Raw genomic sequence first — 12,151 nt, 5'->3', positions numbered from 1 at the left:
CAAGGCCACACAGCGAGCAAGCAGATGATGTCCGTCTGGGTCTGTCCAGTTCTGAAGTTTACCCGGTATTCTGCCTCACATGGTAAGAATTCTCTAGATGTGCCTAATGTGCCTGAGGCCAGAAAGGCTGATAATTTGGCCCAGTCACTGAGAAAGTCTGGGCCCTCAGAGGGCACAGGTGAGCCTGAGGGGCCTGGGCTCCGGGGCGCGGCCTTCCTTCTCCACCAAGTGTGCACCTGTGCTGCAAAGAGGACGGGATGCCTCTCTTACTATGTAGGATTACCGTGAGGCTCAGAGGAGGGATCTGAAAAGAAAATGCTTTGAAAAATTGTAATAAACCATATACATTGAAGCATCTATTATTAAAAATGGTCAAGTAAGGATAAAAAATAGGCTAATCAACTACATCCCAATTAGAAGTGTTTTGCTGCAAACGATATCATCAAGAAAGGGGAAAGACTACCCAGACAGGAGAAAATATTTTCACATTGTATATCTGACTTTTATCCAGATAGTAATAAAATTGTTAATTTTATTAATATAATATAATATTTACATTAATAATAAATTAATAAAATATAAATGGGACTTTTATCCAGATAGTACCTCTGCCAGGGGAGGCATTGTGCTTGGGGGTCTTTCTGGCTTCCCGTAAATTGAGCTGTTACTGCATTGCAACTCCAGTCCCAATTGTGAAGAGAAGGATGTTGAGTTCTTGGCTTTGAAATGCTCTCTAGGCCAAGAAAGATTTTTCAACTCAGCTTCACTGGCAGGACCACCCACCTGACTCAAAGGGGAGCAAGTTTGCATCACCAGAAGGCAGCAGTTTCTGGGCAAGTCTCTTAAACGGTGCCAAGGGCTGCACAGTAATGCAGCTGCAGGCTGGTTTTGCTTAGCTGTAAGGTTCAGAGACGGTCTAGCCCAGCCAGCGGGCTTTTGGAGAAGCATTCCACAAGGCGGCAAGCCCAGTGTCCTCCAAGACCCTAACTCACCAGGCCTCCCAGCTGAAATCCTGTCTGATACTGAAACAACAGGTGCATATATTTCTCTGCTTCCCAGTGATATTTACAGACCTGCCTCCCTGCACCCCCTTTTAGACTTTTGTTATTACAAAAGTGGTAAGTTTTAAGTGATAAGTTCTAAAATTTCAAGGAACAAATAATTCTCATACTATGTAATCTTTACTATAGATGGGACACTATGAAAGGTGAAACACTATCCAATATATTCTTTTCAGCTAAAACCACCATGATGCAAAATCTGCCAAAAATTGTTCCCAAAATATTAAATGCTGTGGGCTGTGCTTAATCAATCCGTCATGACCGACTCTTTGCAACCCCATGGACTAGCCCGCCAGTCTCCTCTGTCCGTGGGATTCTCCAGGCAAGAATACTGGAGTGGGTTGCCATGCCGTCCTCCAGGGGATCTTCTAACCCAGCGATCAAACCCAGGTCTCCCACATTGCAGGCAGGTTTTTTTACCAGGGAACATAAAACACAAAATGGATAAATGTAAATATATGTCAAGGTTACTTATAAATATGGGTCCTCCCAAAATCCTAACTAAAATACTAGCAAGCTACATTCAATAATATAGTAGTAGAATGATGTTCCACAATGTAATTGACATTTAAAAGGAAGCATGTTATATTGGTGAAAAAATGAAGAACTGGAAAAAATAGGAATGTTTGAAAAATATTATTCCAGATAATTCCACCTTCTGAAAATATCCTGTTAACATTTGAATATGTATCCTTCCAGTGTTTTGCTCTGTATATGTAATATGTATATATTTTATGTACTTCCAGTCATGCTACTTTGTAGCCAGCAGACTGTCCAGGAAAGACCACAGACATATATCATGTGAGGTTAGATGACAGCCTTCACTGACTTGGCAAAGAGTTCAGAAACACAGCAGAGAAAGCGGTACCCCACAGTTAGCACAGGTGCACCCCAGGTGCCCTTGGAGGTTGTAGCAAAGTACTTACATCACAGTGCTTCTATGCTTGGGCCTCACAAACCCCGTCAAAAAGACTTACACAATCTGTGTTCTTAATACTCCCATGTCAGAACCTGTTTATAGACAAGTGGGACCCTCTGATTCTTAAGCTTAAAAACCCTGAGTCAGTAAAACCCTATTCTCTCTTCCAGGGGAAGAAGCAGGGTTAGCACATAGGTATTCCTGGTCCATTTCTCTGCCCTCAGATGATAGGCCTACTGGAAAGTCCATTGCCTCACAAATGCAGAGTGAGAATTTTTCATGGCAGTAAATATTCTGCTGTGTTTATATGTGTATTATATGTTTATAATAGCTGCATAGTACTACATTCCCTCATAAGAATGTATAGTTATTTAACTGATCTCCTGTTTATGGGCATTTTGGTTGTTTACAAATCCTATCCTACAGACTGTAGCCCACGAGGCTCCTCTGTCCATGGAATTCTCCAGGCAAGAATACTGGAGTGGGTTGCCATTTCCTTCTCCAGGGGATCTTGCCGGCCCAGGGATCAAACCTAGGTCTCTTGCATTATAGACATATTCTTTACCATTCGAGCCAGCAGGGAAGCCCATTGCAAATAACACAAGAGCATATATCCTTGTAGATACGTATTTTACACATCCCTGATTGTTTTCTTGGATACCTTTCTAGAAGTAGAATCTCAGCTCTGCCCGTTATTAGGAACTTTGTTGTCCCTACCTAGAAAGAGACAGAATAATACCCACCCTCTAAGAAAGAGACAGAGGCATAAAGTAACTGAAAGAAAACCCAGGGTCTCAGGTCTTAAGACCTGAGTTCCTGTTTGGGGGTATGGCTATTGTCCTCCCCTGGGGTCTGCGTGCTCCATTCTGATTTATTTGTAGAAGTTTCCTTTGTTTGATTTTGTATATTAGTGAAAAATATACAGTTTTTGCATTGTCAACAAGTGGTATCATAACTTGCATTACAGTTTTTTTTATAGCTGACTTCATGTACTTTATGATTCTATACGGCCCTGATGGCTTACCGGGTAAAGAATCCGCCTGCAATGCTGGAGACACAGGAGATGTGGGTTTGATCCCTGGGTCAGTAACCCACTCCAGTATTCTTGCCTGGAGAATTCCACGGACTGAGGAGCTTGGTGGGCTGCAGTCCCTGGGGTTGCAAAGAGTTAGATGTGACTGAGCGACTAGGCAGGCACGCGCACATGCGCAGTTTCTGATGGTTCACTTCCTTACCTGGAGAAGCTGAGAGAAACCGTCTCTGTGGCAGGCTGTCTGCCCGGCTCAGTGTCTGTCAGCTCCCTCCTCCCCAGACCGCACACGCACACGCTATAGCTCTGCAGCACCTGGCACCAAGCGAATTCTCAACAAAGGTCACACAGGATCATCCTTTACCCCAGGCCGCCTACTCTGAACATAAATTTAAAGACACGCCCTCCTTAACATTTTTACAATCTCAGTTCGAGTTGTTTTTCTCACAAGACTCTCCATGTACATGTTCTTTCTAGCTTTAGTACACAGACTTTTAATATCAGAGCTTAATTTCCACAGTAAATGTCTTTTGACTAGATTAAGGAATGCCTGATTTGCTTGGGTGATAGAATGGGCAGTGAGTGTAGAAGAGACCTGCTTGTTGTTCCACACATCAGCTTTTAATACAGTTAAACAGTGCTGGAGTTTGGAAGGATTGAGAGAGGGTTCCTTCTGACTTGATAAATACTGTGTTTAATTTTTATTGGGGTGTAGTTGGTTTACAATGCTGTGTGAGTTTAGGTGTACAGTAAAGTGAGTCAGTGGGTGTGTCATACACACACACCCACTGTTTTTTAGATTCTTTTCCCATATATTTTCCCAGAGTATTGAGTAGAGTTCCTTGTGCGGTACAGTAGGTCCTTATTAGTTATCTCTTGTATTTATAGTAATGTGTATATGTCAGTCCCAACCTCCCAGCTTATTCCTCCTTGGTAACCATAGGTGGTAACTTCCGCCTTTGTTCTCTACATGTGTGACTCTGTTTCTTACGGTAAATAAGTTCATATGTACCTTTTTTTTTTTAGATTCCACATATAAGCAACATCATATGATATTTGTCTTTCTCTGTCTGACTTCACTCAGTATGACGATCTCTGGGTCCATCCACGTTGTTGCAGACGGCATTATTTCATTCTTCTTATGGCTGAGTAGCATTCCATCGTGTACATGTACCGCGTCTTCTTCACCCACTCCTTTGTTAATGGACATTTAGGTTGTATCCATGTCTTGGCTTCCACCTGACAAATGTTAATTCACTGGTTCCTATTCTGGAATAAGATGCTGGTATACTTCTCTCGATTCCTCTTGCAAAGCATAGCTAAAATCTTCAGGTAGTATATATTAAAATATCCTAAGAAGACTGAAAGGGGGAGAGAAGGCAGGTCAGCCAAGGACTCTGGGCCTGAGGAAAGACATGGCAGGGTGCGCCCTGTATGTGTGTGTGCACATGAGTGCTCAGTCCTGTCCAGGTCTGTGTGACCCCATGGACCGTAGGCCACCAGGCTCCTCTGTCCATGGGGTTTCTGGGTGTTCATGTTTCCTCATGTAGCCTGGACTAGCTGGAGAAGCTGGCACCTGGAAATTTTAGATGTTGCAACTCATTCCTGGAGTGTGAGTTCGAGGTAACCAGAGGAAAAAAGGGAGAAAGGGCTTTCTGGCACAGAAAATAGCACATGCAAATGTACCCAGGTTGTCAAAGTGATGAGATTTATTATAGCTGAGGTTTAGGGATGGGCCCATTGAGGAATTGCCAGAAATTTAATTAAGGCCGGACCATGAAGAGCTTCAAAAGCCATGTCTAATACAAGACTTGCTCCTAGAGGCGTTCCAGAGGTTTGTCGCTGCTCAGTGGCTCAGTCGTGTCTGACTCTCAGCGACCCCATGGACCGCAGCACGCCAGGCTTCCCTGTCCTTCACCAGCTCCCGGAGCTTGCTCAAACTCATGTCCATCACGTCAGCGATGCCATCCAACCACCTCATCCTCTGTCATCCCCTTCTCCTCCTGCCTTCAATCTTTCCCAGAACCAGAGCTAACAAAAACTTTTAGTACAAGACCAACAGTCCTATCAGTTTCATATTCTGGAAGATAATTCCAGCAACAGCAGACCTCCTCGTGCCAGCCTTTCCACGTTCACCTCTCCTAATATGGTTATTGGCGCTTCCCTGGTGGCCCAGTGGTGACGAGTCCACCTTCCAGTGAAGGAGAATCGGGTTCCATCCCTGAGTCAGGAAGATCCCCTGGAGAAGGAAATGACAACCCACTCCAGTATTCTCACCTGGGAAATCCCAAGGACAGAGGAGCTGGGCAGGCTATAGTCCATGCGTTCACAGAAGAGTCAGGTACAACTGAGCAACTAAACAACAGTGTGGTTATAGTTTTAGATCAATTGGTATCCAGAGAGACACCATCAGTAAAGGAGGACCAACGCCAGGGCACTGATGACGGTTTAGAGATCAAGCGTGGGTTAGTTCATACAGAGTGCTGAGTGAGAAGGAGCGGGACCTCTCCTAAACTATTATCCTTCAACCCATCTCAACAGCATGCTGGGCATCACAGAGACCCACACAGTGCCCAGCAGGCACAGAGCCAGCCTCCACGTTCCTTGTTAGTTTAAAGATCATGAACGACTTTAGATATTTATCCAGGCCCCACAGTACCCTTGGCAGGAGGATCTGTGCTGTGAGATCTAGGTATCTGGGGTCCAGATCTCGTCTCTGACCATCCGTACTCAGACTCAGCCCAGGCCAGATTCAGTCGCTGCAGCCAAAGGAAGGAGCACGGCAAGCAGTTTGTTTCGAGTGAAGCTAAGACACCCCAAGTGTGTATTTGGTCTCAGCCACCTCAAAAAGCAGGCAAAACATTTCTTGAAATAAAAATACCAAAAGGAAATAAACCATCCATCGGAGAACTGGGCTTACATTACATAGCACATGAAATTTTGAGTACATTTAAAGACATTCTCTTCAAGGAGAGGTATTAACACTGGAGAAGTATGAGAGGGACTGAAACCCCCTTACTTATTTTGGGTTTTTTTTTTTTTAATAGAGAAGAGAGATTGTTTTTCTTGTTTGGTTGCTAAGTCAGGTCTGACTCTTTGCGACCGCATGGACTGCAGCACGCCAGGCTCCTCTGTCCCTCACCGTCTCCCAGAGTTTGCTCAGATTCATGTCCATTGAGTTGGTGATGCTATCCAACCATCTCATCCTTTGTCACCCCCTCCTCCTTTGCCTCAGTCTTTCCCAGTATCAGGGTATTTTCCAATGAGCTTGTAACCTTTTTGAAAGGTTAAATCCTTTTTTTTTCTATTGATTTTTTTCATTCAGTAATCACATGTGATCATTTATGTCCCAGGCACTGTGTGAAGTTCGTTGACACAAAGGCTTTTATTCCATGATCTCAGTAATATCTTCACGTCCACGTGTTTTCAAAGGCACCATGATCCGGAAATGGCATAGGGTCCAAGAACTCTCCTAAAAATTGTCCAGTGCTGTGTCATCACAACAGTCGATCCATGTTATCATTTCAGGAAAAAGTTACTTTTTAACTTAAGTTGAAAAAACTGTTAATGTCTTTGGTATGGAAACATGACGACTAGTCAGCACACTAAAATTCACAGTTTGCAGTTTTAAATATATAAAGCCTGAAGTCTTCTTGCAGGAGGGTATGCTCAATATGTCTTTTTCCTTCATCTTAATTCCACTACTCCAAAGAGCTTCTCTGGTTTAAGTGAGTCCATCCTTCTCTTGCATCCGCCTGCAATGCAGGAGACCCGGGTTTGATTCCTGGATCAGGAAGATCCCCTAGAGAAGGATATGCAACGCATTCCAGTATTCTTGCCTGGAGAATCCCATGGACAGAAGAGTCTGGCAGGCTGCAGTCCATGGGGTGATAAGAGTAGGACATGATTGAGTGACTAAACCACCACCATCCTTCTCTTAACTCTCATCTGCTGTGATGACCGTCCCTGGCTTCTTTATTCTGCCACCCTGGTTGCCACGGTGGCTTCCACTCATGGCAAAGACAGTCACTACACTGAGTCTGAAATGACCAGCATTCCCCAGTGGCCCCCAAAAAGGCTAGTCTGTGGAGCAGGTTTGATGGAGGTCAGGGCAGTTACGTTAATCCAACAACCGAAGCCTCCAGAGCCCTTGCAGACAGGCCTGCCTCCATCCTTGATATGGATTATTATATCATCCTTGATAATCCATATCCATCCTTGATATGGATTATTATATCAAAAGCCGTGCAGTCTCTACCCTGACCACGGAAACACGGATGTATTCAGTCCTGACCCCAGAGGCAACAAGAGCCTCACAGCTCTTCAAAGCAAGGCAGGAAGAAAACCTAAAATTCTTGGCTCTCCCGACTGTTTCAAAAGCAAATAATAGTTATGCCAGTAAAACTGTCATTTTAAGTGAATTTCCTAATATAAGGAAGGAAAACAAAACTCTTAAGGCTTTTCTGCCAATCTGATTCAGATCAGAGACTGTCTCCCTGGGCTAGTGGGTCTCATTATGACAGGACAGCGGTGATAAAGGAAAGGCAGCACAGTAACTGTTTAATGGACATTTTCCCAGAAATTAAAGGGCCGCTCTTCAAAAGACAGTCACTTTGTGGTGCAGGCCCCAGGGAACTCCACACACGTTGCTGCCTCCGCTGCAAACACAACACCAGGTGCACACAGCGCCAGCCTCTCACGTCCTTTGTTATGGGGATGAAAGCAGGAGAATGTACCGCTTGGTGATCAAAGCCTTTGACCATCATATAAAACCAATCAAAATGCTCTCTATTTCTCTTAATTTCCTGGACTTCAGCAGATGTCATTCCAGAGTGTGGCAGGCAGACAGATCTCTTTCCTCCAATGTGTGTTCTTTGGCTTTGGGGAGTTTTTAGGTTTGGGTTTGTGTTGGTTTGGGTTTGGGAAGGTTTTTGTTTTTTGGAGTTTTTCCCCAGTGTTTTGGGGACCGACTAACAAACCGTTAACATGGATCCCAAACGTTCATGTTCAGTTCAGGATCTAACAGCCTTTTTTTAATGATTCCATTGATAGTAGTCATTTTGACTCAGCCCCTAGGAAAAATGGGTTTTAATTCATAAGGGAAGAAAGAAATATAACCCTTTTATTGCTAACCGCCTCTTCCCAGCCTCTGTCTAAAGATCCAGGATTCCTCACTCAACACCAGAACAAATAGCAGGCTGGGAAAGGAATCATTTTAGCTCAGGCAAGGTGTCAAGCCGCAGATGCTGCCTGACAGTGAAGAATTTTGTCAGACTGTTTGGGTACAGACCGTGACACTGGCAGAAGAAATAAAAACCCCTGGGGAAGCTTATGTTCAAACTCCCCTTTTCCTTAAACCTGCAATTCAAAACAGTGCTTTGATTTGTAGGTCCACCCGGCAAGATCATTTCTTGTCTTATCATTCTTCTGAAAAGCAAGATCCCAATGCATTTTAGCCCCCTCCCCCGGCCCCTCCACTGAGGATTTATGGGAATCTGTCCCACGGCAAAGCATTTGTCAAAGATCTAAGGGGCGGGTGGGAAGGATCCTTTACCTTGCCCTAGCTGCTTTTGCACTTGAGACCATAAACTCTGACGAACTCACTTGCAATGCAGTCCTGTTGAAATGGTGGTCACAAGTGGGAGAAGCAAGCCGATATGTGCTGACTCAACATTAAAAAAGTAGTCACTGCATTTTCTGGGTTTAGAGTTTGACCTCAAAAAGGACAGTCAGGTGTGTTTCAATGCAATTAATAACGGACACTGAAGATGTTGGCTATTTTGTGAGTACCAGAACTTTCTTTATGGCTCACTGTTTGGGTGGATGTGTGTTATTTGCATTTTTGTGGTTAATTAATTGCCATGAGGAGTATCCCTGTTTGCTGTTCTCTTTGAGTTACTAATTTGAGTATAGAACTTTCTGGCAGATTTCAGCATGGATATGAACATCGAGTATAATTTGAAGTGGTATTGCTCTATGCCACTGCACTGGAGTTGAATTTTAAAGTCAGAATAAATAAAAACTGTGTGAGTGAAGGATCTCCAGTTTTCTAATAAGAGTCTCAAAGGAAAAGTACTGTTTAGACAGCAACCCAGCTGCAGTAAAGACGACAGCACTGGAGTCTATGGGTGGGCAGAGGTAGGAAGCCAGACAACTTGGTCGGTCCCTCTGTGTCTGGAACCTTCCAGCAGGCCGTGAAAGCACAGAGCAGGACACTGCGCCCTTCCTCACAGCCCACTTCCTAAAATAAAGCAAACAGACCTTTTCGTTCTGCAAAGTATTTCAAGCATTTTGGATTTCCTGGCTTTTTTGGCCGATGATTGGAATCGGGGATGCATTTGAAAAGCCATTCCCAGAAACAGCAGCAAAACAGGGACAGTCCTCTTGCAGCGACGTCACCTCCTTTTCTGAAATGGGCACACAGACCAGGCCCACCACCCGGTGCCCGACGACCGGGTGGCACCAGCCTTCACTCCCAGTTTTATTTCTGTGCCTCCGTTGTCTTAACCAGGAGGCCGCTGTGACCTTGACGGCGGCTCTGCCGGCTCCGTCCAGGCGACGGCTGGCCGATGTGCGGCCCCGCGCCGCCGGTGCCCGCCGGCCGGCTCAGCGGCGCTTCCGCGTTTGCTCACTCGGCTTCCCTTCCCTGTCTCTCCTCGCGGGTGGGCAGTGCCGGACTGCAGCCGGCCGACTGCAGGGCCTCGGCGCCCTCGAGCAAGGGCAGCAGCGGCGGCAGCAGCAGCAGTGGGAGCAGCTCCTCCAGCGACTCGGAGACCAGCTCGGGGTCCGACTCGGAGACGGAGAGCAGTTCCAGCGAGAGCGAGGGCAGCAAGCCTGCCCACTGCTCCAGCCCCGAGGTGAGTGTCTGCGAGAGCACTGTCGGGCCTCCTCCCAGTGTGGTTCTCACACCCCCCACTCCCCCAGCCTCCGTGGCCTGCAAGCTGCCCTGACCCGAACAGGCCACCACTCCCAGGCAGCCTGCCAGGGTTGCTTTGGGCTCATTTCCCCCAACCTCCTCCTCAAAGTGCTCCTAGCTACAGAGCTTCCTTTGAGATCTAGAAACTTCATCTCTTACAGTCCAAAAATCTCTATCTTGACTTCCAGAACTTTACAAACATGCTGTAAACATCGCTGACTGGAAATAACCTGAGGATTGGGGTCAGAGAGGCAGTAAGCAGATAGGGCAGCTCCAAGCCCTTGTAAATTATGGAGAAAGGAGTTTTGTGGATTAGACATGGCTCGAATCTTACCTTTTTGCAGTTTGTCGCAGATTAGAAGAACACGGGCTATAAGTATAAATAAAACCTTTTTAACTGTGTTTTCTTTGTGAAAATATACAGAGAAAAATTAGCATGAACCTGAAAATAATAATGAAAGCTTTTATAGGTATGATGAGTATCTATATGGAAGTATCTATGAGTATCTATGTGTGGAAGATTTAGGTGCCTCATATAAAAATATGATACGGTCCCGATAAAAGCCATTGCTATTTCTACTTTAAAGGGGAAAATTAAATAGTGATTCAGAGCATGGATCCTTGAGAGAGGACTGAGAACACACTTGTCCAGTTTCTGGATTAGTAAGGGTAGACTTTGATTTCTAAAGAAGGAATAAAATAGACTTCTTAAGTGTACAGACAGTTCACGTTACTGAGGGTCATAGGATTTTTTTTTTTAACCTGCCACCCTCTGTACCACTGCGGGGCCCAAATTTCTAAATAAGCTCTAAAATGAAAACAAACCCACACGTGCAAACCTTGATGGTGAGAGGAGAGCACCTTTAAGGACCAGCCAGCCTCACATTTCCAGTTTGTGTGCCTATGTCGCTCTCTCTCCCTCCATCTCTCTTGATCTGTCTATCTAGCGATCTCTATCTCCCTGTATAAGTAAGGGAAAGGCCCTTAGCAACATTAACCTATAAAAGCTACATGTTGATATAACCCTGACTTCCCCCAGAAGCTAAATTATTCCTTCTGCATCATTTCATTCATTCATCTGTTCATTCACTCATTTATGGTTTTTCAACAAATATTTACTGAATCTCTGCCACAGATAGGCTTGGCCCTGGGAGACAGCAGTGATCTGACGACAAAGATTCCTGTCTACACAGACCTGATATTCTAATGAGAATAATTTGAAACAAACAAGCAAAAAAAAAAAACAAACTGGAGGCATTAACCAAGCTTCTTCAGAGCCAGCTTTATGATCTAATTTGTTGAAAAACTCCAGAATATGCAGTAGAAGAACTGTGTTTCAGGGACATTGCAAGGGCCAGGGGGGACAGTGGCGGTGGATTAAAAGCCTTAGGGTCTGTGAATGAGAGCCCCCATCCCCGGCTCTTCGTGACTTTGAAGGTTAAATTCAGGAATGTTGAATATTATTTGCATGTTGAAATGTGACTCCTGGAGTTTCTAGATGAGGTTTAAACCAGCCTCAGAGAAGCACACTTAAAAAGGTCTCTGAGCAGACTCCCTCTAAATGTCACTGAAATAATTACAAAGACCCGAACTTCTTGGTGATGAAAAGAAGCACTTGTCGTTTCTTCCAGCAGCTATCAGAGCCCCCAGCCAAGGAGGAGGGGGAGGAAGGGAATCTGCTAACACAGGCCTTAGAGTTTAAGTTGCCTGAGGCCATGGGTAGGTTTCAACTTCTGGCTTCTCCTTGCAGAGGGAGTGCAGAAGTGACAGGTATAGCCACAGAGCATGACTTCTCTCTGCTGGAAAGGAATGTATTCCTGGGAATAAAAGCAAGGGGTTTGGGGCTTGTTTTTTCTTTTGTAACATTTCTTCCCAAGACGACTACAGACACACGCCCTTCAGAAATACAAGGAGGGAATTCCCTGGCAGTCCAGTGGTTAGGATTCCGTGCACTCCCAAGGACATTGTGGGTTAAGTGTCTCATCGGGGAACTAAGATCCCACAAGCCATGTGGCATGGCCAAAAATGTTATTTTTAATTTAGAAAAAATTACAATGAGTTTTCAGAAAGAACATTGAAAAGAGGGGAAAGAAGCATTACGGGCCGACTCTATGGCAGCCCTGCTCTCCTCTGCCCTGAGCTGGCCCAGGTCCCCTGACATAGAGCAGGGAGACCCGTTTCCCTGTCTCCACAGGACCACCCGGCTCTTCATAGCCACACACCTC

At 45.1% G+C, this 12,151-nt stretch overlaps 1 protein-coding gene across 10 annotated transcripts in view; it reads left to right on the top strand.

The window, feature by feature from the left end:
- The window catches only part of AFF3 (ALF transcription elongation factor 3), a 578,695-nt gene that overhangs the window by 507,675 nt on the left and 58,869 nt on the right, over positions 1 to 12,151 (top strand). For all 10 annotated transcript variants that reach the window (XM_070474966.1, XM_070474933.1, XM_070474952.1 and 7 more), the window contains one exon: positions 9,681 to 9,867. In XM_070474966.1, coding sequence (XP_070331067.1) covers positions 9,681 to 9,867 — 187 coding nt within the window. The remainder of the gene's footprint in view (positions 1 to 9,680; positions 9,868 to 12,151) is intronic.

The sequence above is a fragment of the Odocoileus virginianus genome, chromosome 2, assembly GCF_023699985.2.
Source record: "Odocoileus virginianus isolate 20LAN1187 ecotype Illinois chromosome 2, Ovbor_1.2, whole genome shotgun sequence".
Taxonomy (NCBI): Eukaryota; Metazoa; Chordata; class Mammalia; order Artiodactyla; family Cervidae; genus Odocoileus; species Odocoileus virginianus.
Note: the sequence above shows the minus strand (reverse complement) of the source record. Positions and strands in the feature narration are given on the sequence as shown.